This window comes from Piliocolobus tephrosceles, chromosome 2 (assembly GCF_002776525.5).
Source record: "Piliocolobus tephrosceles isolate RC106 chromosome 2, ASM277652v3, whole genome shotgun sequence".
Classification (NCBI taxonomy): Eukaryota; Metazoa; Chordata; class Mammalia; order Primates; family Cercopithecidae; genus Piliocolobus; species Piliocolobus tephrosceles.
This window is the reverse complement of record NC_045435.1, coordinates 190,983,719-191,008,651: the sequence shown is the minus strand read 5'-3', so window position 1 is coordinate 191,008,651 and position 24,933 is coordinate 190,983,719. Positions and strand designations below refer to the sequence as shown.

General features: G+C 52.1%; 1 protein-coding gene across 1 annotated transcript in view; it reads left to right on the top strand.

Moving 5' to 3' along the window:
* The first annotated feature begins 3,879 nt into the window (after positions 1 to 3,879).
* Positions 3,880 to 24,933, top strand: part of XXYLT1 (xyloside xylosyltransferase 1) — a 194,097-nt gene continuing 173,043 nt past the window's right edge. The window contains exon 1 of the mRNA XM_023214779.3: positions 3,880 to 4,473. Coding sequence (XP_023070547.1) covers positions 3,970 to 4,473 — 504 coding nt within the window. The 5' untranslated portion in view covers positions 3,880 to 3,969. The remainder of the gene's footprint in view (positions 4,474 to 24,933) is intronic.

The following is a 24,933-nucleotide window of genomic DNA, read 5'->3' as shown; positions in this document are numbered from 1 at the left end:
TGCCATGTTGGTGTGCTGCATCACCCATTTGTTTTTAAAATTTCCACCTGCAGTTTGTTGAAAACATCACTTTTAATGACTGCATTATTTTAGCTTTAACTACTTCATTGATGACCATTTGATTCCAATTTTTTTGCCTTCATGAACCTAACTTTGCTTTATTTTTATGTTTGTTTTTTGAGACAGGGTCTCACTCTGTTTCCCCGGGCTGGAGTACAGAGGCGCAATCTCGGCTCACTGCAACCTCCGCCTCCTGGGTTCAAGCGATTCTCCTGCCTCAGCCTCTCAAGTAGCTGGAATTACAGGTGCCCGCCACTATGCTGGCTAATTCTTTTTTTTTTTTGAGACAGAGTTTCACTCTTGTCACCCAGGCTGGAGTGCAGCGGTGTGATCTCGGCTCACTGCAACCTCCGCCTCCCAGGTTCAGGTGATTCTCCTGGCTCAGCCTCCTGAGTAGCTGAGATTACAGGTGTCCGCCACCATGTCTGGCTTATTTTTTGTATTTTTCGTAGAGATGGGGTTTCGCCATGTTGGGCAGGCTGGTCTTGAACTCCTGACCTCAGGTGATCTGCCCGCCTTGGCCTCCCAAAGTGCTAGGATTACAGGCGTGAGCCACTGTGCCTGGCTAATTTTTGTACTTTTAGTAGAGAAGGTTTCACCATGTTGGCCAGGCTGCTTTCGAACTCCTGACCTCCAGTGATCCGCCTGCCTCAGCCTCCCAAAGTGCTGGGATTACAGGCGTAACCCACCATTCCCGGGCTAAGCCACCATACTTGGCCTTGCTTTATTCTTATGGTTAAATATTTTAGAACATTCTTAAATTTGGAAGAATTCCTAGAAATAATGCTGCTTCAGTGGTTGAGTATATTTTTGAGATTCATCCAATGTGTTAGGCACTGTTAGGTTCTGGGTATATTGTGGTTAATAAAAAATGTATATTCTGTTCTCTTGGAGGCACGTTCTTGCAATGAAGCAAGATGAGACTAGGGTAGTATATATATAGGTGGCCCTCACAGAATTGTGGAGGATGGCACTTAGCCCAGACACTGGATAGGAGGTATTTAGAGATCATTTGTGTAGACAGTGACATGTAAGCCAAGGTCTGAAGCAGAGAGGTTGAATAATCTATGCAACCTTACAATGTGGAAATGGCTCAACAGGAAAAACATTTACCTAATCTCTAGTCAGAAATCAGAGAACTTGGCCAAAGTTAGAACTGAAAGGTTATTGTGCTTACTCAACTTCTTGGTGTATTTAGACATGTTATGATACACCAGTTACCTATCACTGAGAAAACAGCGAATATTACCATCTGTCATATTGCATCCTTTTTAATTGTGCTATGCTTTGTATGTTATAGGCACTCAGTATCTATTGGATGAATAGCTGACTGGCTACTTTGAACCTACTGTTTTTGCTTTCTGTCCGCAATACACTTCAGGAAGCTGCAACTTTTTATTTATAGGCAAATAATTGGGAATGATAAGCTACAATAATATTGATGTCAGAATGATGCATTATCAGTGATAAGTCAGAACAATATAATGTCAGAATTATTTTTCTGACTTCCTGTGTAAAATTTATTTTTTTGTTACAGTGGCCTGATCGCGCCACCACTGCACTTTATTTGTATTTTTGATTTTTTAAAAATTTTAGTTTTTTGAGATGGAGCCTTACCCTATCACTCAGGCTAGAGTACAGTGGTGCGATCTCGGTTCACTGCAACCTCCACCTCCCGGGTTCAAACGATTCTCCTGCCTCAGCCTCCTGAGTAGCTGGGATTACAGGCGCCAGCCACCATGCCCAGCTAATTTTTGTATTTTTAGTAGGGACGGGGGTTTCACCGTGTTGGTCAGGCTGGCCTCAAACTCCTGACCTCATGATCTGCACACCTCAGCATCTGCCCACCTCAGCCTCCCAAAGTGCTGGAATTACAGGCATGAGCCACCACATCCAGTCACACCCTATGTAAAATTTAAATGATCATTATGTTTTAGCCATAAATTCCGGGACTAATGTTCTTACAAAGGTTTGAAGAAATGTTTGTTGAATAAATTAATTATAAAATAAGAGGGGGAAAAAAAAACTCACCTTATTGGTGGTGTAGGTAGGGGACGAAAAGGCACAATTCTAGAATTCTCCTTTATTAGTGAACAGTAGTTAGAATGTAATAATACTCTAGCATGCTTCTTGGAGAGCCTGTGGAACATACAATAAAGCTTTAATAGAGATTTGGGGTTTATTTGTAAATACCCCAGAAAAGCTTATGGTTGCCGAATTGTGTTTTCGCATGTGTTGGATATTTAGGCTTTAAAAAAAGAGTTTGGTAGAGCTTAGTAGAGTTTATTGGTAGGCACTGTTCTAACTGCTTTTTAAATATTGTCTCTCATAAGCCAATGAAGCATAGATACTAGTATTAGCCCCATTTTCTGTAGGGTGAAATTGCAGTTCGGCGTGATTAAGTAACTTGTGTAAAGTCCAACAACCTGTAGTGGAAGAGCTTGAATTTCAGCCTGGATCGTCCACCCCAAGGCTTGCTCTCTTAACCAGCTGTTAACCGTATGTTAACAGTTGTAGTAGAATACACGCAACTCAGAGCTTGAGTTAACTGTTTTTGGAGCTAATCTTGACTAGACGCTTGGACTTGGAAACAGTAAGACTTGGGTTAGGATTCCAGCTCCATTATTTACTAGCCTACTACATTTGGGTAATTCTCTAAATCTCAATTTCCTCCATTGTAAAATACTTCTATCTCATCGAGTTGTAAGGATCACATGAACTGCTCGAGTGTGGTGATTCTGCTATTTGGGTTTTCCCCCAAGGTGAGTAGTATGTGTGAACTTGTTGCAGGCCTGTTTCAGAGATCCAATGTTTTCCAGAAAAGTGTTGCTCCAATAGAAAAAGAACAAGAGTTAAAAACGAGATGGACTGAAGATCTGGGAAAGGTGGGCTCTACCCACACTTTGAGAAATGATGGCATAGCCCAACAAACTCTGAGAGACCAATCTGTATGTGCGTTTGTCCATTATTTTCACCTCCTCCTCTCTCAAGCATGCACAGCACTTGTGCGTGTTTACTTAAAAACTACTGGGATAGCCTCAATTCTTAGAAGCCTGAAGTTAGTACGTTTTTATCTAGTTAGCAGTGTGCAACTAACTGCCTAGGGTCGAAATTGCCACTGGCTAGCTGTGTGACTTTGGGCGGGGGACCTCGGTGTGCAAAACTCCCTGGTACTCCCACGAAGGCTCTTGATAAAGTGTTAAAAGTCTGTTTATAAAACAAAAACGGATGAAAGTCGCCCTCCAGGGCGTTGCTGCGCTGGGGCTCGGGGAGCAGCCTCGCAGGTTCGTGCGGGCGGCGGGGTCCCTCTGCTGACCACATCCTCCAGCCTCCCTCCGCTCGGCCTCCGGGACGACGTGCGGCCCGGGCCATTTCCTCCCAGGGCAGCGGGAAAAGGGAGGAGCTGCCGGTTTAAATTGCCTAGCTCCAGCTCGTGTGCAGGGAGAGGCGGAGACGGCTTAAAGCCTCCAAGAAATTGGAGAAAAAATGGTGCAGAGATTAAAGCTTTCCCTCTTGGTGCTTCCAGCTTCGCTTTTTGCTAACCTAAGTTCCTCCGTTCGGGCGCCTCCATTCCTTTCAAGGCTCAGCTTGGATAGCTATCCTCTGGGTCTCGGCGCGCAGGGCGCCATTTCTCAGCCGGCACAGCCGGCCCGCCCTCAGCACGCTGGGGTCCTCAGTCCGCCCCTCCCACGCCGGGCACGGGATCCCACTGAACCCCTAGCCAGGCCTCTAACACCCTCGGAACCTAAGACCCAGCGGCTACGGCAGACCGGCCCCGCCCCTCCACGCACCGGCGCCCGCGATTGGCTCCAGGCGGCACGGCCCCGCCCCCGCCGGGGCCGCCGGCCTCCGGGTACTCGAGGGCTCTCGCGCGTTGCTGGCACCGCTGGCGCCGCGGTCTCCTAGCGTATGGGCCTCCTCCGAGGCGGGCTCCCATGCGCTCGGGCCATGGCGCGCCTGGGCGCTGTGCGCTCCCACTACTGCGCCCTGCTGCTGGCCGCGGCGCTGGCCGTGTGCGCCTTCTACTACCTCGGCTCGGGCTGGGAGACCTTCTCCAGCGCCACCAAGAGGCTGAAGGAGGCCCGCGCCGGGGCTTCCGCCGCGCCCTCGCCGCCCGCGCTGGAGGTGGCGCGAGGCTCCGTGGCGCCAGCCCCCGGTGCGAAGGCCAAGAGCTTGGAAGGCGGCGGGGCCGGGCCGGTGGACTACCACCTGCTGATGATGTTCACCAAAGCGGAGCACAATGCCGCGCTGCAGGCCAAGGCCCGCGTCGCGCTGCGCTCACTGCTGCGTCTCGCCAAGTTCGAGGCGCACGAGGTGCTTAACCTTCACTTCGTGAGCGAGGAGGCCAGCCGCGAGGTGGCCAAGGGCCTGCTGCGGGAGCTCCTGCCGCCCGCCGCTGGTTTCAAGTGCAAGGTGAGCGGGCCGCAGCTGGGAGCTTCCGGTGGGTGGCCCACCCCATCCTAGGCGAGGTCAGTGCGCGCTCCCGGAGGGGATCCGGGGAACTAGCTTGCAAGCTAGTGTTCACCACCTGCGGGAGGTCTCGTTCGGGGGCGTGTCCCGGAGCCAGACGCGCTCAGCTGGTGCTGAGGAGTGGAGCTGCGTTTTTAATGATCGCCTCGCTTTCCTCTCCCCCAATTAAGTGCAGCCCCCAGGAGATTCCGTACGCCCCCATTTTGCTAACGTTGCAGGGCTCAGTACTGCCTTCAGAGTCTGCACCTCTGTTTATGTTCCTCAGTTTTTGACTTACGAGGATGGGACTGGTCACCAGTAGTCATCCTGAGCAACTGGAGAGGGCCTTGGTGAGGCCGCTGGAAGTGTTGAAGTTGCGGTGACGTTTCTTATTGCTCTTAAGGTATTTCGGTCGGATCTGGTCAAACTCATTGTGAACCATCTTATCTCCCCTCTGTGTCCCTTTTACCCCTTCCTCCAAGGGTCATGAACCCATTTAGAGAAGCCTGGAGTTCCTCCGGATGAGGAAGAGAAAGCTCAAGAGGAACAGATATGATCTGGGGAGAACACAGCTGGCCGCCTTGTCCCAGGCCGGACCAATCTGCCTCCAGGACAGCTTCCATCTCTGTTTATCATCTTTCTTCCCTGCCTGGCTCTCCTTGTCTGAGATGGGTTCCTGACACAGTGTGAATTATCCAGGTCGAATTGCTTACTTGATTTTGAATAGTTGTGCAGAGGGGATCCCAGGCCAGATTTGGGAAAAGGAGTAGGAGGTGATATTAAAGGGTGGAGACTGATGTTGATTGGGGAAGCATGCTGAGGTAGGAGTTGTTTATGTGAGTGCCTGGGGGAGCTGCTGCCAGGATTCTACAGGCTTCGTGAGTCTGCAGTGGCTCCTTGTTGCCTACGGAGTCAAGTCCCAGTTTGTTGGTAGGGCTGTTGTGTTGTGAGCCTGGTCCACCTCTCTGGCTTCGCCTCTCCTCCTTTCTTTACATGCACCTCATACCTTAGCTATGTGTAGAGTGGGTCTTAGACATGCTGTACTCTCTGCCTGCAGTGTCCTCTTGGGCCCTTGGCCATTCTTTACTCAGCTTTCACCTCCCCTGAGAAAGTGCCTAGACCCTTGGACCTCTGAAGCTCCTTTCTGGAGGAGGAGCCTGGCAACCTGTCCCAGGCCATCCTAATGACTCTAATATTTGAGAAACATTGCAGGAGTTCGCGGTAGAAAACTGAGGGCCCTTGGCCATAGGGTCAGTCTGGGCAGATCTTGGAATTTGACCAGGTCTCCAAACACCACCTGGAATATCAGCATTGTCATCTCTTCTGGGCCTACTCTGCACCGTTGCCAGATCTCTATCCCCTTGTCCCGAGCTCCTGCTGCAGCTCTTGCTGCACACCCAGTGCTTTCCAGCCTACTTGCCTTTGCTTCTGTCATTCCCACTGTTGGGGTGCTCCTTCTTTCCATTTCCAAGTCTTACCCATCTTCAGATACCATCCCCTCCTTGGAGCCAAGGAACCGTCCCTTCTTTCCTCTTCTACTTCCCTGATACTGTGACTGTGTCATGTCTTATCATCCATCCCTATGTACAATGCCTGGCACTCTTAGTTGGCATCAGAAATATTGGCCCAGGGGTAGATCCAGCCTCAGGGCCGAGCTCCTCTTGTCTTGGAGTAAGTGTTTCATGCTCGGATTACCCCACTTTACTGGGCCCAGTTCCAGCAGCCTCACTCAAGGCCTGGAGGCAGCTGCAAATGACCGGAGGGAACTGATAACTCTTCTGTTGAGGTGTGAGGGGTGAGGGTCTGGTGTCTGGGGACTTCTAGGCAGATGTCAGTGGTCGGATGAGGGTTTATCAGTCCTGGCATAAAATTGCTCCTGTTACTTTTTTTTTTTTTTTTTTTTTGAGACGGAGTTTTGCTCTTGTCGCCTAGGCTGGAGTGCATCAGCACGATCTCGGCTCACTGCAACCTCTGCCTCCCGGGTTGAAACCATTCTCCTGCCTCAGCCTCTTGAGTAGCTGGAATTACAGGTGCCCGCCACCACGCTGGCTCATGTTTTTTTTTTTTGAGAGAGAGTTTTGCTTTTGTCGCCCAGGCTGTAGTGCAGCAGTGTGATCTCGGCTCACGGCAACCTCCGCCTCCCAGGTTCAAGCGATTCTCCTGGCTCAGCCTCCTGAGTAGCTGGGACTACAGGCGTGTGCCACCACACCCGGCCAATTTTTTGTGGTGGCTAATTTTTTGTATTTTTAGTAGAGACCGGGTTTCATCATGTTGGCCAGGCTGGTCTCAAATTCCTGACCTCAGGTGGTCCACCCGCCTCGGCCTCCCAAAGTGCTGGAATTACAGGCGTGAACCACCGCACCTGGACTCCATTACTTTGTTTTGTTTTGTTTTTGATAAGAACTCTTGCTGTGTTGCCCAGGCTGGTCTTGAACTCCTGAGGTCAAGCGATTCTCTTGCCTTACCTCCCGCACAGCTGGGATTATAGGCACACGCCACTGCACCCGGCATGCCCATTGTTTTTTAGTTCATATTTTGTAAATTTTTCTGTTTGTGGTGAAAAGTGCTCTTTTTTTCCTTTAAATGTGTGATTCTAAAAGGTTTGCTTCATTTTACTTGTGATTTAATTCTTCCTCAGGTTTGGAATATATCTGAAAAGAACATATTACACATGCCTTTCCTCTGTCTGGAGTACTCCCTGCTCCCATCCTTAGTACTCAGCTTTCAGGTCTTGGCTTTGGTGTTATTTCCTTGGTAAACCTTTCCTGAGCTCCCATTACACACTTTCAAACTCCAAGCACTTTTCCTTAGTAACATTTATCACAGTTGTATTTATATCATCGTTGGATTAATTGTTTGTCTTCCTTGCTAGACTCTAAACTCCTTAAGGGCATTGACACTGGCCTTAAATGCTGCATCCCTAGCACCTGACATATGAGGGGATTTTTATACTGGAATTGTTTTTTCAGTATTGACTCGGAAGAAGGAAACTAGAATTTCTCACTAGTTGTGTCAGAGCTGGAAGGGGTTTGGAGTATATAGCATGACAGGTGAGGACACTTGCCCAAGACTTTCTGGAGAGTTAGTTGCGGCTGGACCTTCATCCTAGGTCAGTGCTGTTCCCTTTGTGCCATATTTCCCCTTTAAGGAGCACCTCAGTCTGGTAAGATAAAGTCCAGGGGGCAGTTTATTTTTATTCCCAGGGAGAATTGATTTGAATTGTGTTAGAACTGTCTGAAGATAGCCTGGGGGCTCTTTTTCCCTTCGGATGGCTCTGGGACCTCTGCATGGCTGCAAGATGCAGAACAGGGCCGCAATGAACAGGCACGGGGCTGGTGCTCACACCCTGAGGTCTCAGGCCTTTTTTAGGTGGCATAGAAACACCTTTTAGCTGAAGTGGTTGCGGAAATAGATCATAGAACGTTATTAGTGACCTTAGATTTTATTTTGGCTAATTGGATATTAGCTAAAAAGGATTCATGTAGGGTTGCATCTTGTTTTAACTATGTTTGAAAGTTGTAATTAATCTGTTAGTTTGTTACCTGTGAACAGGGAAGCATGTTATTTGTTAATTAAACTTCGGAACTTGCTATGTTCCAGGTACCAGTGTAGGAGCTGCTTCTAGCCTATACAGTAAGTCTGTTTTCTAAATGTATCAGAATCACCTGGGGACACTTTTAAAAATACAGAATCCTGGGCCCCACCCCAGCCTTTGGGCTCAGAATCTCCTGGGTGGGGCCTGGAGATCTGTATTTGGATGGAGCTACATAGGCAGGCTTGGGAGCCACTGCTGTAAGAAATCCAGGAGTGCCTGCTGCCCTCCTGCTGGTCTCTCAGACCCAGTTCAGGCATCCTGTCCTCTGGGTAGCCTTCCCGGGGAGCACGATGCCTGGCTCATAGCGGGCATTCAGGAACTCTTTGACTATGACTTTTCCATCCAGGCTGTTCTGGCTGTGCTGTCCTGGGAAAGGCTGCCACATTCATCTTGCTAAAATGCTGCCTTTTTAATTTTTATTTATTTATTTATTTATTTATTTATTTATTTAATTTATTTATTTTTTGAGATGGAGTCTTGCTCTGTCGCCAGGCTGGAGTGCAGTGGTATGATCTCGGCTCACTGCAACCTCTGCCTCCCGGGTTCAAGCGATTCTCCTGTCTCAGTTTCCTGAGTGGCTGGACTACAGGCACCTGCCACCACACCCAGCTAAGTTTTGTATTTTTTAGTAATGACGGGGTTAAACCATGTTGGCCAGGATGGTCTCAATCTCTTGACCTCGTGATCCGCCCGCCTCAGCCTCCCAATAGTGCTGGGATTACAGGCGTGAGCCACCGCGCCCGGCCAAAATGCTGCCTTAATGTATCAGTTCCATTCAGAACCTCCAGTGGCTTCTGGCTACCTGTCTTCGCAGGTCATGTCAACGTCCTAGACCCACAGCAGTGGCTGAGCTTCCTGAGTTCTAGGACAAGCTGTTCCTTCTCATGGCGCTTTGCCTGCTCTGCTTCTGAGCATCTGTTGTCTCATTCTGTCAAGTGCAGTCTGACACTTGTAAAACAGATCAAGACTTATCCCTTCCATGGGCCTTTCCTGCTGGATCAGGTTTGACAGAACATACCATGAAACTCCCAAATAATGGTGGCTTAAACAAGGTTGAATTTATGTCTCATTTCAGTGCAGTCCAGAGGTAGGCATTCCTGGGCTGGCATGGGGGGTTTGTGAAGTCACCAGGGTCCTTGGCTCCTTCCAGCTCTTTGTTTCGTCATCCCTGAGAGTGGTGCTGTCGTCGTGGTCCCGGATGGCTGCTGGAGCTGGGGCCATCACATCGGTGTTGCTGTGTTGCATTTAGTCCGGTTTAGCCCAGTGCTGCTGTGTGTATTGTTTCGGGTCCAGTCTCATAACACGGTTCTACTCTACTGACTTCTGGGAAAGTGATCACTGAACGGGCCTAAAGGCGCCTCTCATGTCTCCTCTCCTTGCCCATGCTGGCCAGCTCTCTGCAGAGGCGGTGGGGCCCACCAGCCACTGTTTGTATGGCCTCCATGGAGCACAACAATATTACTTCTTTGTGGTATTTCTCTTGTGCTCTCAGCTCACATGTTAACAGTTCAGAAAGACCTTCCCTGAATCTCTTTTCTAATGCAACCCTCATGCCAGCCTTCATCTTTCCCATCACCTTGTGTATTTTTTTCTTTTTACTTTTGAGATGGAGTCTTGTTCTGTCACCCAGGCTGGAGTGCAAGGGTTCGATCTTAGCTCACTGCAACCTCCGCCTCCTGGGTTAAAGCGATTCTTCTGAGTAGCTGGGATTACAGGTGCCTCCCACTATGCCCAGCTAATTGTTCTATTTTTAGTAGAGATGGTGTTTCACTATGTTAGCCAGGCTGGTCACGAACTCCTAACCTCAGATGATTCACTTGCCTTGCCTCTCAAAGTGCTGGGATTGCAAGTGTGAGCCACTGCGCTTGGCCTGTTTTTTTTTTTTTTGAGACAGGGTTTCTTTCTGTCTGTGGCATAGGCTAGAGTAAAGCACAGTGGTATGATCACAGCTCACTGTAGCCTCAAACTCCTGGGCTCAGGAGATCCTCCTGCCTCAGCCTCCTGAGTAGCTAGGACTACAGGCATGTGCCACCATGCACAGCTAATTTTTTTTTTTCTTTGAGACAGAGTCTCACTTTGTTGCCCAGGCTGGAGTGCGGTGGCACAATCTCAGCTCACTGCAACCTCTGCCTCCTGGGTTCAAGCCATTCTCCTACCTCAGCCTCCCAAGTAGCTGGGATTATAGGTGCCCACCACCACGCCTGGTTAATTTTTTTTTATTTTTCATAGAGATGGGGTTTCACCATCTTGGCCAGGCTGGTTTCAAACTCCTGACCTTGTGATCCCGCCTCAGCTTCCCAAAGTGCTGGGATTACAGGCGTCAGCCACCGTGCCAGGCCAATTTTTTTTTTTTAATTGTTTTGTAGAGATGGGATCTCACCTTCTTGCCCAGGATGGTCTCAAACCGGTGATCCTTCCCAAAATGTTGCATTGCAGTTGTGAGCCAACACGCCCAGCTGTGCGTTTCTTTTATAGCATGTATTCAGTTTTTCATGTATTCATTCATCGGGTATTGTTGGGTGCGTGTCCTGTTCCAGGCACTGTTCTAGGTACTTGTGAACAGCAGGGAACGGAACAAAGTTTCTGCCTTCATGGAGCTTAAGTTCTGGGGTTGCGGGGAAGGTATAGGAGGTAGATTTTTAACAAATAAATAAATACAGAGCGAGTGAGATTGTGATCAGTTCTACAGAGAGAAGTAAAGCAGGCTGAGGAGATAGGAAGTGTGTGGTTGTCAGTGTGGGGAGTTGTTAGCCGTGGTGCGTAGGTCGTCAGGGAAGGCTCCAGGGATAAGGTGCCATTCGCGCAGAGCCTGAAGGATGTGAGGGAGCCACAGCCATCTGGGCGAGACTCCGTCTGAGGCCACTGCAAGTATGCGGGTCTCAGGTTGGAGTGTGCTCTGCATGTTTGAGCAAGTAACTGCCCTGTTAACTTGTTTGTCGTCTCTCTGTCTCCCTCCTGGAAGGTAATCTCCAGAAGGCAGAGACCTTACCTCCCTTCCTCTATTGAGGTTTACGGGAACCCCATAGATGCCATCCTTATTTCTGGCCTGAGGTGGAAGTGATAGAGCGGGCAAGCAGCCTCTTAACCTGGGACACACGAACTGGAGGGACTTCTGGAGGCACAGATAGCTCTGGCAGCTGCTCGCCTCCCTGCAGGGAGGGGCAGGTTCTGCACAGGTAGATTCCGGAGAAGAGAAAGAGAGGTGGGGGCCGGGGCTGACTTGCTTCCCAAACTCTCGGGTCAGGTCAGCCTCTCCTCCTGCCTTAAGGAGGAGTTAGTGTGCAAGGAGCGGAGGAGGATGGGGCGGGGAGCGAGAGGCCGGGGTGTTTGTCCAGGAGAGCATCCTCCATATAGAAGCACAGGACAGTGGACAGGGCTGCTTCCCCTTTCTCCCGTGGACACGATAGTCTCAGCACTGTTTCTGGCACAGTCTGTGTTCTCAGTAAAGATTTATCATTGACTGACTAATAACTATAGTGATGAAACCCAGGATATCTTAGAAGAGTTGTCAGTGATCTGCCTCTTTCCCCTCAAACCTCAGCCTCTTTCAGAGCCTGAGACTGGGTTGCTCCATTTCCTGGTGATAAATTAGGAGGAAGAAGGAAACTGCACATCCCCCACAGTCCTCGTCTGTTTTCTGTCACCGTAAAAGTACCTGAGCCTGGGTAATTCAGAAAAGAAAGATATTTATTTAAGTTGAGGTTTTGGAGACTGGGAAGTCCAAGAGCATGGTGGCAGCTTCTGGGGAGGGAAGCAGAGGCATGTGGAAGGGGCACAGCGTGAGGGGCACCTGGCTTTGTAACAGCTACTCTTGGCAACTCATCCAGTGCCATGAATGAGAACTCCCTCCCTCCCAAGAGAAGTAACCCAGGCCTGGGAGACTGGCGTGAATCAGCTCCTAAAAGCCTCACCTCCCAGCGGCATCACCGGGGATCACATTCCCAACACGTGAATTCCGGGGGACACCCTTTAAACCTCAGCAGCCACTTACAGGTGACTGTTGGGTTCCAGGAGGAGCACGTGCCAAGGACTGGGAATGACCGGACGAATGTTAAAGTGCAGTAGGGGATTCTCAGTTTCTTTGAGTGCAAGAGCGAACCTGTGAGTGACTTGGAAAAGTTGAATCCCTTAGCTCCTAGGTGGGGCTTGAGAGAAGCCTGGATGTGAAGACCTTGACCTGATGCTGGCTGTCTCATTGATGAAGCTAATGACAAACAGGTGGCCCTGGAAATGCAGCGGAGTTTCCAGCTTGTCACAGCAGCAGGCACCTTGCACCTGAATGAAACTTTTGAATAAGTTATGATGGTCTGGAAAAGAGGCGATCAAAGGTACATGTCCTGAAGGAAGAGGCACTTTGAAAAGATAGGCTGACATTTTATATGGCAGTGTTTAGAGAACAGTGCATATTTTATCAAATGCATTTAACAGTGGCTTTCTTTTAAATTGTAATATACTCATGAAAACAACTATAGTAGTTTGTGTACCAATGTATGTTTCCTCTGGAAAACTTTATAATCATGGATCTATGGGGAATAACTTTGTATAGTATTGTATCAAATACAATAAACTCTGGAGAAGCCCACAAGTATGTGTTGAAATATAAGGCAAAGCCTTGGGGTGATGATATAGATGAAATATACTGATAGATGGGGATTTATAAAATCTGCTGGGGCCTCAGTGCACGGATTAACTGTTGCAGCTTTGGGCATCAGTCATTCCTCATGACTTCCTGACTGTTCCTTGTTCCTATAGGCCATATTTTAAAAAGATACGTAATTACTTTTTTTTGCAATAAAGATTGAAATGTAATTCATGTACCATAAAGCTCACTCATTTAACATATACAATCCAGTGGTTTTTAGTATATTCCCAAGGTTGTACAACTCTGACCACTGATTCTAGAACACTTGTCACCTCACCAACCCTGTATCCATTAGCGTCACTCTCCACCCTCCTGCTTCCCCTGTCCTTAGAGACTACAAATCAGCCTGCTGTCTCTATAAATGTGTCTATTCTGAATATTTACTACAAATGGACTCGTGGTCTTTTGTGTCTGGCTTCTTTTACTTAGCCTAGTGTTTTTAGGGTTCACGTTGTAGCGTTGCATTAATACTTCACCTTTTTTATGGTTGGATACTATTCCATCGTATGGATAATTATGCCACATCCTCCATTCATCAGTTAATGAACATTTGGGTTCTTGCCACTTTGAGGCTGTTATGAATAATGCTGCTGTGAACATTTACTTAGAAGTTTTTGTTGGCCGGGCGCGGTGACTCATGCCTGTAGTCCCAGCACTTTGGGAGGCTGAGGCGGGCGGATCACAAGGTCAGGAGATCGAGACCATCCCGGCTCACACAGTGAAATCCCGTCTCTACTAAAAATACAAAAAAAATTAGCCGGGCGTGGTGGCGGGAGCCTGTAGTCCCAGCTACTCTGGAGGCTGAGGCAGGAGAATGGCGTGAACCCGGGAGGCGGAGCTTGCAGTGAGCTGAGATCCGGCCACTGCACCCCAGCCTGGGCAACAGAGTGAGACTGTCTCAAAAAAAAAAAAAAAGTTTTTGTGTGGACATGTTTTCACATCACCAGGGCATAACCTAGGAGTAGAATGGTTAAGTCTGTTTAACCTTTTGAGGAACTGCCAAACTCAGTCGCTATACCATTTTACATTCCGATCAGCGGTGTATGGGGGGTCTGGTTTCTCCACATCCTCACCAGCACTGGGAATCATCCATCTTTTCAATTACGGCTATTCTAGTGGGTGTGAAGTGGTATCTCATTTTAGTTTTGGTCTGCATTTCCCTAATGACAAGTGATGAGATGATTACATGTTGGTAAGGACAACTACATACATGTATTTGGTATTTTAAAAATGTATTTACCAAAATGCATTTTATTTAAAAAAAAAACAAAAACCAGTTACCTTGACTTTCCCCTCCTTACCCTGTAAGGTGTTATAACATGGCTAGAAATGTGCATATTCTGAGAACGTGGTTTGGAAATTTCTGACGTGTACACTGATGTGCCTAAAATCAGCAAGGGGATGTTTACTAGTATGAAGTCTTGATTGGGAGAATAATAGTAGCAACATTTGTTCAGTACTTTATTTATTTAGTGATGGAGTCTTGCTCTGTCATAGTACCACATTTACTCCCCTCCCCTCCCCTCTTTTCTTTAATTTTCTTTTCTTTTCTTTTCTTTAATTTTCTTTTTCTTTTCTTTTTGAGATGGAATCTTGCTCTTTCCCCCAGGCCGGAGTGCAGTGGTGTGATCTTAGCTCACTGCAACCTCCATGTCCAGTGTTCAAGCGATTCTCCTGCCTCAGTCTCCTGAGTAGCTGGGATTACACAGCCGTGCGCCACCATGCCCGGCTTAATTCTTGTATTTTTAGTAGAGACAGGGTTTCACCATGTTGGCCAGGCTGGGCTCGAACTCCTGACTTCAAGTGATCCGCCTGCCTTGGCCTCCCAAAATGCTGGGATTACAGGCGTAAGCCACCGCACCCGGCCTGTTCAGGCCTTTAGAATGTATACAAGTGCAGACGCCTCACTTGAGCTTGGCTGAGGTTGGGGAAAGAGGTGTGGAATCCCTGAGGCTGAGAGCAGGTGGCTTACGGAGCTCCCAGAGCAGCAGGAGGCATTTCAGGACCACGCTAGCAGCTGTGCCAACGGGCTGTGGGTGTGGGGATGAGGGCTGGGCTGTAACCCAGCTCACAATCTGTCATCCGCCTGCTGATGACACCCCAGATAAATCCATTCAATCTGAACCAAAACTGCGCTTGCTGGGAGTGCAACTTCCCCCTCTCTCTGCTGCAGGGAGCATTGCAGGTTCACCAAACATCGGAACAGGAAGGCAGCTCTGGGCTCAGTGTCCCTCCCCCAGCGGATACACTGGGCCAGAAAGGGGCAGTGACTAGCGCCACACCGAGCTGCCTTTAGAAACAGCCCGGCCCCTCCTCTGCTGTTCGAGGGAGATGTTGGCAGCAGCCCGGTCTTTTTCGGAAGGGTGGGTTGAGAGGCAGCCCACCCTAATACCCACAGTGGAGGTGGGAGGGCCTGTTGTCTTCACCTATCCCAGGGGGCTTCCCCTCCCTGTCTCCCCCTGGATCTGTCTCGCTTGCGGGGGAGGATGCAGTCCGACCTCCAGGGGGCAGAATCCGCTCAGTGTCGGGGCTGGCTTTCCAGCTGCCCTGTGCCCGAGGCTGCCCAGCAGGGTCAGTGTTGCGGGAGCCGGATGGGGGCTGCGGTGCAGGCACAGGTTTTGTCCTGTGCTCCGCGATGTGCGCTGGAGGCCCTCCGCGGCCGCGGTTGGCGCGAGACGCCCAGGCCTGCAGACCCGAGGGGCCGCGGGCGTCCGGCGTTGGGCGGAACTGGCCCCTCTCCGCGGCGCCGTCTCTCCCCGGCCGGGGCCGACACACGTGTCGAGTGCAGTGCCCTGCGCGGCCGCTTGGGGGCGCCGCTGCATCGCGTCTGTGCGTCCGACCCCCGGGCTGCGAGGTGCGCTCGGCTGCAGCCCCGAAGCCCGAGGCTCCCGCGGGCTGTATTTTTTTCCTCCTCGAGCCCCGCCTTCCCTTGTTGTTTCGAAACCCTGAAATGAAAGGCAGTCGGCAGGACTGTGGCGGGCGGTCATTTCCTTCCTGGGCTGCTGGTAAACCGGCTTTGATGAAGCCTTTGGACAAGGCGGGGCCGAGCCGCTGGGACGGGCGATCCGGTCCGCCGCGCAGTCGGAGGGAGGATGCATGGGCAGGCCCCCCGCACCTGCCTGGTCCTCCCCGGGGCCCAGCCACATCCCTTCCAGTCCGCCTGGTCCCCGGCACACCCGGCGCACCCGGCGGGCCTCCGCAGCCAGTGTGGGAAACGGGTCTGCGGGAGCTGCGTGCTGGGGATGGCCCTCGGTATCCTGGCGCCGGTGGGGAGTTTGGCAAAGACCTGAGGCTGCCAGAGGCCGGCTCCGGGGGGGCTCCCTGGTGCTGGGTCTGTCCCTGGCGCTGGCCTGGAGCCCGGCGTCCTTAATTGAGGGAGGGACTCGGATGCCACCTTACAGGCCTATCCCACGCGACTGCCCTTGCGATGAGATGAGGGCTTCCCAGGCCTGTTCCCGGGGCGGGAGGCCTCTCTCTGGGAGGGGGAGCCCCACTGCCTGCTTGCTGGAAGGGCCGCCTGGCAGGGCCTGAAGGCCTCCCTGCTGCCCTTCCTCACACCCTTCCCCACACCCTGTCCCACACCCTTCCCATCAGGGCTCTTGTCTTTCGCCCTGGGGCCACTGGCACCGTCCTGTGAGTTGTGGAGGACAAGTCAAGATGACCAGGGCAACATCACGTCCCACGCCTTACCCTCAGGCCACAGGGACCTTGACTTCAGGGCTCTGACCCCAAGAGGCAACTCTAAGTACTTGCCTGTTCTGAGCAGTGGAGCCAGGCCTCATCAGCTGGCAGAAAGCCTGCTGTTAAGTTAATGTGTTTTAAATTAAAGCCATTTGTTTTATTTATTAGGGCAATGACTGCTAAGCAGCCCTCATTAAGCCATCCTCTGCTGGTGGGACTAGTCTCCCAGAGGCTGGCCCCTGCTGCCCTGCTCAGTTCTGGCCTGGGGATAGCACAGGTGTGCTGCTTAGATAACAGATGAAATGAGACAGCTCGTGGCCTGGCACATGGCAGGTGCTTGGTCAACGGTGGCTGCTAATCGTGGTACCAGAATGGGTGTGTTGGGAGATGACACCCTGCTGTCGTCACTCTAGAAAGCACATACTGTTTATTCACCGTGCTGGTACCTCCCCTGCCAGGTGAGTATGATACCGTTGATTGAGGTGGAGGGCAGTGCAGCTAGCTTGCAAAACAGCTTTCTGCCCAGGTTTATGTCCAGTGTCCCTATGTTCTTGCAAGTCTTCAATTCTCCAAACTACGGTGTTTTTTTCTTCTCTGACACTCCTCCCGCCCCCACCTCTTGGCAGTATATGGTTTGACTCTCTGTGAAAGCATGGGACACCTTAGCCTTATTTGATATTCAGGGGCATCTGTACTTTCTCTTTCCTGCTGGAAGGAAGAGGCTCATCTTCATCACATCCCTTCCTCACGGGCCCTGGCCCTGCCTGGCCCTGGGCAGAGGCTCTGCAATGCGAGCCGGCCTGTGCCCCGGAGTGGCAGCTGCTGCTTGTCAGGATCGTGAAGCCTTTGTAGTCTTGTGTAGATGACAGTTGCCTCTGTGAACGTTCCTTAGTTTCCCGAAGGTTCCAATTCAAATTTGTTGATAGTAAGCGGTGCACAATTACACAATTTTTGATCAAATTTTGATGTTTTGTTTCTCTCAATGATTTTGGATTTGTTTTTTTGGTCGGATTGCAGACACTAATTGTTTATAGTCATTTTTGGGCATCAGCCAAGTGTAAGCTGTAAATGACTTAAAAAGGCCGGGCCTCTGGGAAGACGCTCATGGATCCATATAGCCTCACATACTCCCAGAGCCCGCTCCGATGCCTGGCCGCCACGCTGTCCCCTGAGTGGGGTGTCTGGCCTCACCCTCTGTGGCTCTTGCCTCACTGAAGGCTGTGAGGTGGCCCTGCTTTTGCCAGAGCATCACAGCACAGCAGCCCAGGATGTGAGCTCTGTGTGGCCGCTCAAGTGGCCAGGCTCCCTGAGTCCTGGTCGGAGTGGGGTTCTGCAGGGGCTTCATAGGCTCAGCAGGTGGATTTGTCGGTCTGAAAAACCTGCCCAAGATCAGGCACAGTGCAGGCTTTGCTTAGGGTGCCCTTGGCCACCGGCTCTCTAGAGGGTAGGAAGACACAGGGCCGAGGGTTCTGGGTGTGCCAGGGCTGCTTTGTGAGGATGGAGAGGCTGGCTGGGGGCAGGGAGCTTGGAGGATACGCATCCGGGATACATGGGTAGGGTGGGACCTGCCCACCTTAGAGAGGAGGGAACTCAGGCAGCTGGAGCCACAGACTGGCTCTGTCCTCTTTCCCCGGCAGGAGACTCATGACCAGAAGATGGGGCAGAGGGGAGCAGCTGGGGCGGGGCGGCCTGGCTGGGTGAGTGTGTGGCTCTCCGGGTTGGCAGAGAGTCAGCGGCAGCCAGGGCTCCGGAGTGGGAGCCACAGAGAGAGCTAGGGGGCCTGTGCCGGCCCAGCCAGGAAGTACCTGGCTGCCGTGGTGACCCACCTGGCTGGACTGCCTGGGGTTGCGATGTACCCCGGCCACGTCCCATCTCTGGGACCCTGGCTGCCGTGGTGACCCACCTGGCTGGACTGCCTGGGTCTGCGGTGGACCCCGGCCACGTCCCATGTCTGGGACTTTGCTCAGGGGCTTCTTCCCCAGGTCACCCATTCCTCCTGTCTTCATCTGATCAACTCGCCCTTCATGATGAAGCTCAGATGGTGCCAGTTATGTGGGGACCACCTCTCGCCTCCACCCTCGTGAGCCCCTTTCCCCTGGCTCCTGCCAAGCTGACACTGGCCCTTCTGCCAGCTGCTGGGGGATGAGGGCTGTGTCTTATTTCATTCTCCAGGACATAGCGGCGCAGGGCCTGGCGTGGGTAAGACTGCATAGGCTCGCACCCTGGAGGAGCTGGATGCCAGCACGGTGGGCAGTGGGGTGTGAGTGCAGCCATGGAAGGCCGCGGTGGGATGGCTGGGCACCAGTGCCCGTCAGATGTCCTGTGCACATGCTGCTCAGACATACAGGACCTGGCGTCCTTGGCTGCCTACAGAGACCTCAAGCTTGTAAAGAAAGCTTCCTGGTCCCTCTTGTCATGGGTTCTCCTGCAGAAAGTCATCTGGCCTGAGACTAGCTATGAAGCATCAGCGGTGTTTTGGGTTTTGGAACTGACCCCCTTGCATTACCATGAAGAAATGCTGGTGCTGGCCCTTGAGAGGTTCGAGGGGCTTCACTTGTCTGCCTCACCTGAGAGCCTTGGGGAGGTTGCTTGGTCTGCCTGGAGCCCCGGCTGGCGGGCAGTGCCCTGGGCAAGCTCTCCAGCCTGCACCTGCCCCTGGGTGCTCACTTCAGCTGGAGTGTGGTGGACAGAGTCCTGCCCAGATGTTACTGATCCTGAGTTCTGGGTTTTCCTCTGACCCTAGCTTCCGTTGGCAAAACCTTCTGGTGTCTTTGCCTCAGTTTCTCATCCATAAGCGGGGTGGGGATGCTCCAGCTCTGAGTAACAGTCTGTTCTCTTCCGGTGCGTGTAGACAGTGCTGGGGGCTCATAGAGCGCATGCCCTTTCCAGAGCCTGTCCTGAATGTGCAGGGGAGAGGCCGCGGGGCGTGAGGAGGCTGCTCTTCCCCTCTTTCTGGGATAATCCCTGGAATGACCCTGGGCGAGGCTTCCGTGCTGACTTTCCTTCCGTCCTCTGGGAGGTGCTGGTTCGTTTCTCAGGCCCTGCCCTGTGTGGGGCGCACCTCAGACCTGCGGAGCATGAGGGTGAGGGGCGTGGAATGCCCAGAGCTGTCTCAGGTTTATCATCACCGTCAGTGAGCCACAGGTGCCACCATCGCAGGGGCCCCTAGGTGTCAGGCACCGTGCTGGATCCTGCTTTTCCTCCCTCATTTAACCTTGGAGCAGTCAGGCCGGTGAGGGGCAGCGAGTCCCCCCAGGAAGAGGCTGCACAGAGGAGCGTGCTCAGAGCCATGCCCGGAGTCTGGCTTGCTGACTGTTCAGCACTCTGCCCGATGCCTGTTGATGTTGGCGGTTCATTCTTGTCCCTCCAGAGCCAGGAATGCTTTGTGAGAACCGGGGCCCCACCAGAAGGCTTTCCACAGTGCCCTGTGCCTGCTGCTGGCTGGTCTCTTCCCCTGGTCAGCCGGGTGGCACAGAACAGGGGAATCCCAGGGCTGCCTGGGGTGGACCTTCCCTCCCTCCTCCAGCACCTGCCCGTAGAACAGCAGGGAGCCTCTTTCTAGGAGGTGGGATTTACAGGCTGTGATGTTGGAGCCCCACCTCCCTCATTTAGCTGCAGAAGAGGTCTGGGTTGGAGGGAGTCCAGTCTCTGGTCCTGGAGTTGAGTCTATTCATGTTATCCATGAGAAAACGGGGGCCCAGAGAGGCCAAGCAACTTGCTCAGGGCCACACAGCTGCTCAGTGGACAAGGGAGACTGGGAGCAGCTCTCCTGTGCCCTCTTGGTTCCTGCACCCGCTGTCTCCCTGCCTGCCTTCCCTTGTGTTCGGAAGCCAGTTCCGTGCTGCGCTTGCTCTGTGCGCTGTTTTGTCTTCTGTTTTGGTTCCTAGCCTGTCACAGTTTTTGGATCTCACCCACTTGTGACTCCCTGCAGTTGCTTGTGTTTTGTGGACTATGAAAGCCTTTGCTCCACGCCCACCGGAAGGAAGCTTGGTGGCCTCCTCAGCTGCAGGCCCATAGTCACAGCTCCCTCCATCCCATCGCCGGGCCCTGCTCATCTCACTCGGAACTGAGTCTCCAGCCCTGCCCGGGGCTGAGCCTGTGGGTGCGAGCCAGCCGTGTGGGATGCGGAACCCCGCCGCTGTCTCCCGCCTGGTCCTGCGCTCCTGCAGCTCCAGTCCTGCCTTGACCATCACAGGGGTCTCCAGGCCGGGGCAGCGGCTCCCTGTTGGGCGAGCGTGGTACTCGGAAACTGCCTGTTCTGCTGGTTTAGCCCGACTGAAGCTCCTTGCTGAGGGACTGCATTCCCTCCGCAAACCTATGGCCTTATGGGTCTTTCTGATGCTGCTGTTATCCCCTGCTCTGTCCGCAGTGCTGGTGACTTTCCCAGCCTGGGGCGGCTGGGGTTAGGGTCCGAGTCTGACTTCTTTGTCCTTCCCGCGCAGCTGGTGTGGGGATGGGTGTGCGTCTCTTGAATGAGTATGGTGTTGGCTACAGATGGGCCGCTTTAGATTCTGGTTGTACCTCATCTTTCTGGGAGGTGGCGGGTAGTTGTTTATATTCTCTGAACCACTTCCTGTCTGCAGCAGAGGCCCAGTCATATCATCTGCCCCAAAACATTGGTGTGGGGGCGGCATGAAGTGACTGAATGTGCGTAGCACATCTGTTTGTGTTTGATGCGTCCTGGGCGGGCCCTTGGGCACTGCCCTGGCCCCGTGAAGGTCCTGCAGGTCTGTGTCCCGCCCTTGGTGGCTGTGCCCGGCGTTACCATGCCACCTCATGGTCCTGCTCAGTGGCTCACCTGCTCACCCTGTGTCAGGTCCCAGCCTGGCACAGGTGGCGCCCCCTGAATCCGGGCCTCGCGAGCCTGTTCCCTGGATGCCCAGGTTCGAGATGCCCGGGTTCGCCTTGGGAAACAAAAGAGCAGGTTTGGCACAGAGATCCCGCAAGCTACAGACTTAATCATGCCCCGTGGACGTGCTGAGCAAGAGTGAGAGGGTGACTGAGCCTGCAGAGGGCTCCGTGCGACACCCTGTGGCCCCCAGTTTCCTCCCAGTGGAAAAGGAACGAGCTTCCAGTTCAGGGAATGGCTTCCCAGGAGCAGATGGCACTTTGGAAACCGCCTCGTCGGGCTTTGAGCCTGCGTCGTGTGGTTGGGAGTGTGGGGGGACTGTTGTTTCTGCTGCTGACCCCACTTTCAGGGCAAGTGTAACCTGTGGTCAGTGCAGGGTGGGGCTTTGGTCCCAGGCCCCGGGGCTGAGGCCCTGGAGAACCTGCGAGGCCCGGGCGGTCACTGCTGATGTCTGCGCCATGGCCAGAGTCTCTGAGCCCTGATGGCCCCCTGGGGCCTGATTTATGGCAGTCTTTGGGGGACTTGTTCCAGCCTGGAAATATGAGAGAAATCTCACTACCCTGGCGGGGGTGCTCCCTGGTGCAGAGCTGGGCATTGGGCACCCCTGTGATTTGTCTGAGGGCACCATTTCCCTCTGGCATTACCCTTTAAAACTTGCTTCAGGGAAGAGCGATTGGCTGCATTGTTGAATTTGCCGAGCAGTATTTGCAGAGGATGTAAACCGCCAGGTAGGCTGGCCCTGCTTGCTGGTCTCTTCTTTGGGTTCACCGAGTGGCTTTTGCTTTGATCAGAAATGTGAACAGGCCGGGCGCAGTGGTTCACGCCTGTAATCCTAGAACTTTGGGAGGCCGAGGCCGGTGGATCACCTGAGGTCAGGAGTTCCAGACCAGCCTGACCAACATAGTGAAACCCCGTCTCTACTAAAAATACAAAAATTAGCCAGGCGTGGTGGTGCGCGCCTGTAATCCCAGCTACTCGAGAGGCTGAGGCAGGAGAATTGCCTGAACCCAGCAGGCAGAGGTTGTGGTGAGGCAAGATCACATCACTGCACTGCAGCCTGGGAGACAAGAACTCCTTCTCAAAAAAGAAAAACAAAAAATGAAATGTGAACAGTTGAAGTTTTTAGAGCTGATGTGGCTCTCAGAGAGTTGGGAGACTTTTTAAGGCAAATGCAAAATGAAAACATTTCCTTTACTTAAGGTTCTGTAGGCTGTGTCTTAACCAGCGGCCTGGGGAAGTGAAACGTCTTGCAGTTTAGCCCCTGATTTCTGGAGCTGTTGACTTCTGAGCCTTTTCCTGTGACATGTGCGGCATCTGGACCTGATTTGTGGGAGTCTTCGGGGGATTTGTTCCAGCCTGGAAATGTGAGAGGGAAATCTCACTGGCCCAGGAGTGGAGGCAGCTCAGGACAGCCTTCCCTGGGCCCTGTGGAGAGGGAGGGTCTGAGAACAGGGCAGGAGAAAGTGCTTGGAGAAAAGCGGGCAGCTGGGGTGCGGTGCCTGGACCCCACAGAGAGCCCTCTGTGACTGACTTTCTTCTCCAGGCAGCGGAAAGCTGTAAATCTCATTCGACAAACCGTCTTCATTTTCCTATGTTCCCTTGAGCCCTTGTGTCTTGGGGCCTAGTTTGGATCGAGCAGGGGAATGTTGTTCTCTACTCATTGCACTGAATAGGGGACCCACCTGTGGTGGCGAATGCCATCAACGCCTCCCCGTCTCGCTGCCCTGTCTCCGGCTTATTGTTCCTATCACTGTAGCATAAGTTATGGTCATATTTCTTTTGTAACCTGAGCTGTGAGTTTCTGGTTTTTCACACAATAAATAACACCACAGTGAATCAATCTCTCTGTGTGTGTGTGTGTACGTGTGGTTTTTTTTCTTCTTTTGAATTGTTCCCAGGAACCTTCCTTGATTCTTCACAAGAAACACTTCCCAGTCCTATGTGGTCCTGTTCCCACAGATTAACACGTGAAGGTCCGGCCTGTCAGGCTGCTCCTCAGCCCCCGCTCTCCTGCCTCTTCATCATGAAGAGTTTTTCTTGCTAATCTATATTGCACAACCCCACTTTCCGCCTCTCATGATATAATTTATTTTTTAGATGTTAAAAATTTTAATTCTGGAACAAGCCAAAACAGAAAAATGAAAGAAAAAAAAGTGACAGATACTTTTGTTTCTACTATGTAAGTTAAACAGGTGCTAACATTTTTCTCTATTTGCTTAAGATTCTTTTTTTAAGGAAATAAAATAGTATAGATGTGGCTAAAGCTCACTTTAGTTCTTCTCCATCCTACTCCCTCTATTTACTGTCACAAGAAGTTGGTGTGTTTTGTGCAATTTGTATGTTTTCTTTTACCACGTGTGTATGTATGTATAAAATATCTATGTATTACTGCTTTGTATGTTTCCAGCAGTTATGTAAACACTCTCGTATATCCATTTGTCATTTCATTGTGAGTATGAGATTTCATAGCATTGTGATTGTGAGATTTATCTTTGCTGATACATGGAAGTCTTGCCCGGTCATTTTAATTGCTGCGTAGTGTTTTATTGTGGGCGGACCTCCGTTTACTCATTTGCCTTCTGAGAGATGGCTGGGCGGTTCCCCTGTTTTGTCACCCCCACTACGGTGAGCACCCAGGCACACATCTGCATCTGCAGATGTCCTTGAGGCTCTCCAGGGTCATGCCTGGAAGGGGCTGCTGGGTCATGGGGCGCGTGGTGAGCTCCCCTCCAGGTGGCTCTTCCCCTTCCCGTTCCGCGTTCTCCCGAGCACTTGGCGGAGACTCCCTTTTATTGGTGTGGGTCCTGCTGCGTTTGAGGCAGGAGGTAGAGGCTTAGAGGCAACTTTGGGGATAGGATGGGAGAGAAATTTTGAGAGCAGACCTGAGTGGCTCCTTCGTGCCACCTCAGACTTCCTGGCTGTGCAGACACTTGGGCCAGCCCTCCGAGAGCGTTCAGAGTCTCTGTGGAGGGTAGAGAGGAGGGTGCCTCTAGCTGCCGGCGGAGCAGCCCATCACTGAAGTCTGGACCCAGTACTCAGCACGGCTTCACAGGGATCTGTCCTGGCTTCGCTCCCCTCACGGGCAGGTGCAGGGCTGTATGGGAAGGACCCGGGGCCTGGCTTCTGGGCTGGCTCCTCTAGGGACCTGCTGCATAACCTGTGGATAGCCCGCCTGTCTGGGCCCCGCCTTTCCCGTCAGAAACACATGGGGTCACATCAGTGATCTGGGTGACCGCTTAGCTCTACCCATATTGGTCACCCACTTGATTTTTGCAGTTAGTAAGTGGTCTCCGCTTTCCTAACCATGGTCTGCTAGGCCTGAGCCTTGGGGAGCCAGCAGGTCTAACCATGGTCTGCTAGGCCTGAGCCTTGGGGAGCCAGCAGGTGCCGTGGTGGTGGGGACCTGCCCACAGTGCAGCAGGGGCCTGGCGCGAGGGTGACTTGGCTGTCTCCTTCCCGCGGCTGTGCTCAGTGAGATGGTCTGTGCTTTCATGTAGCTTGAGGGAGTCCTCAGATCCCAGGGCCATCTGGCCAGGGCACATTTATGCCGACAGAGGGAAGCCTAGGTTGGCCCTTGTGGATCATTCACAAAAGCCAGAGGCAAACGAGTGCTGCTGCTTTGAGATGAGCATTTTTTTTTTTTTTTTTTTTTTTTTT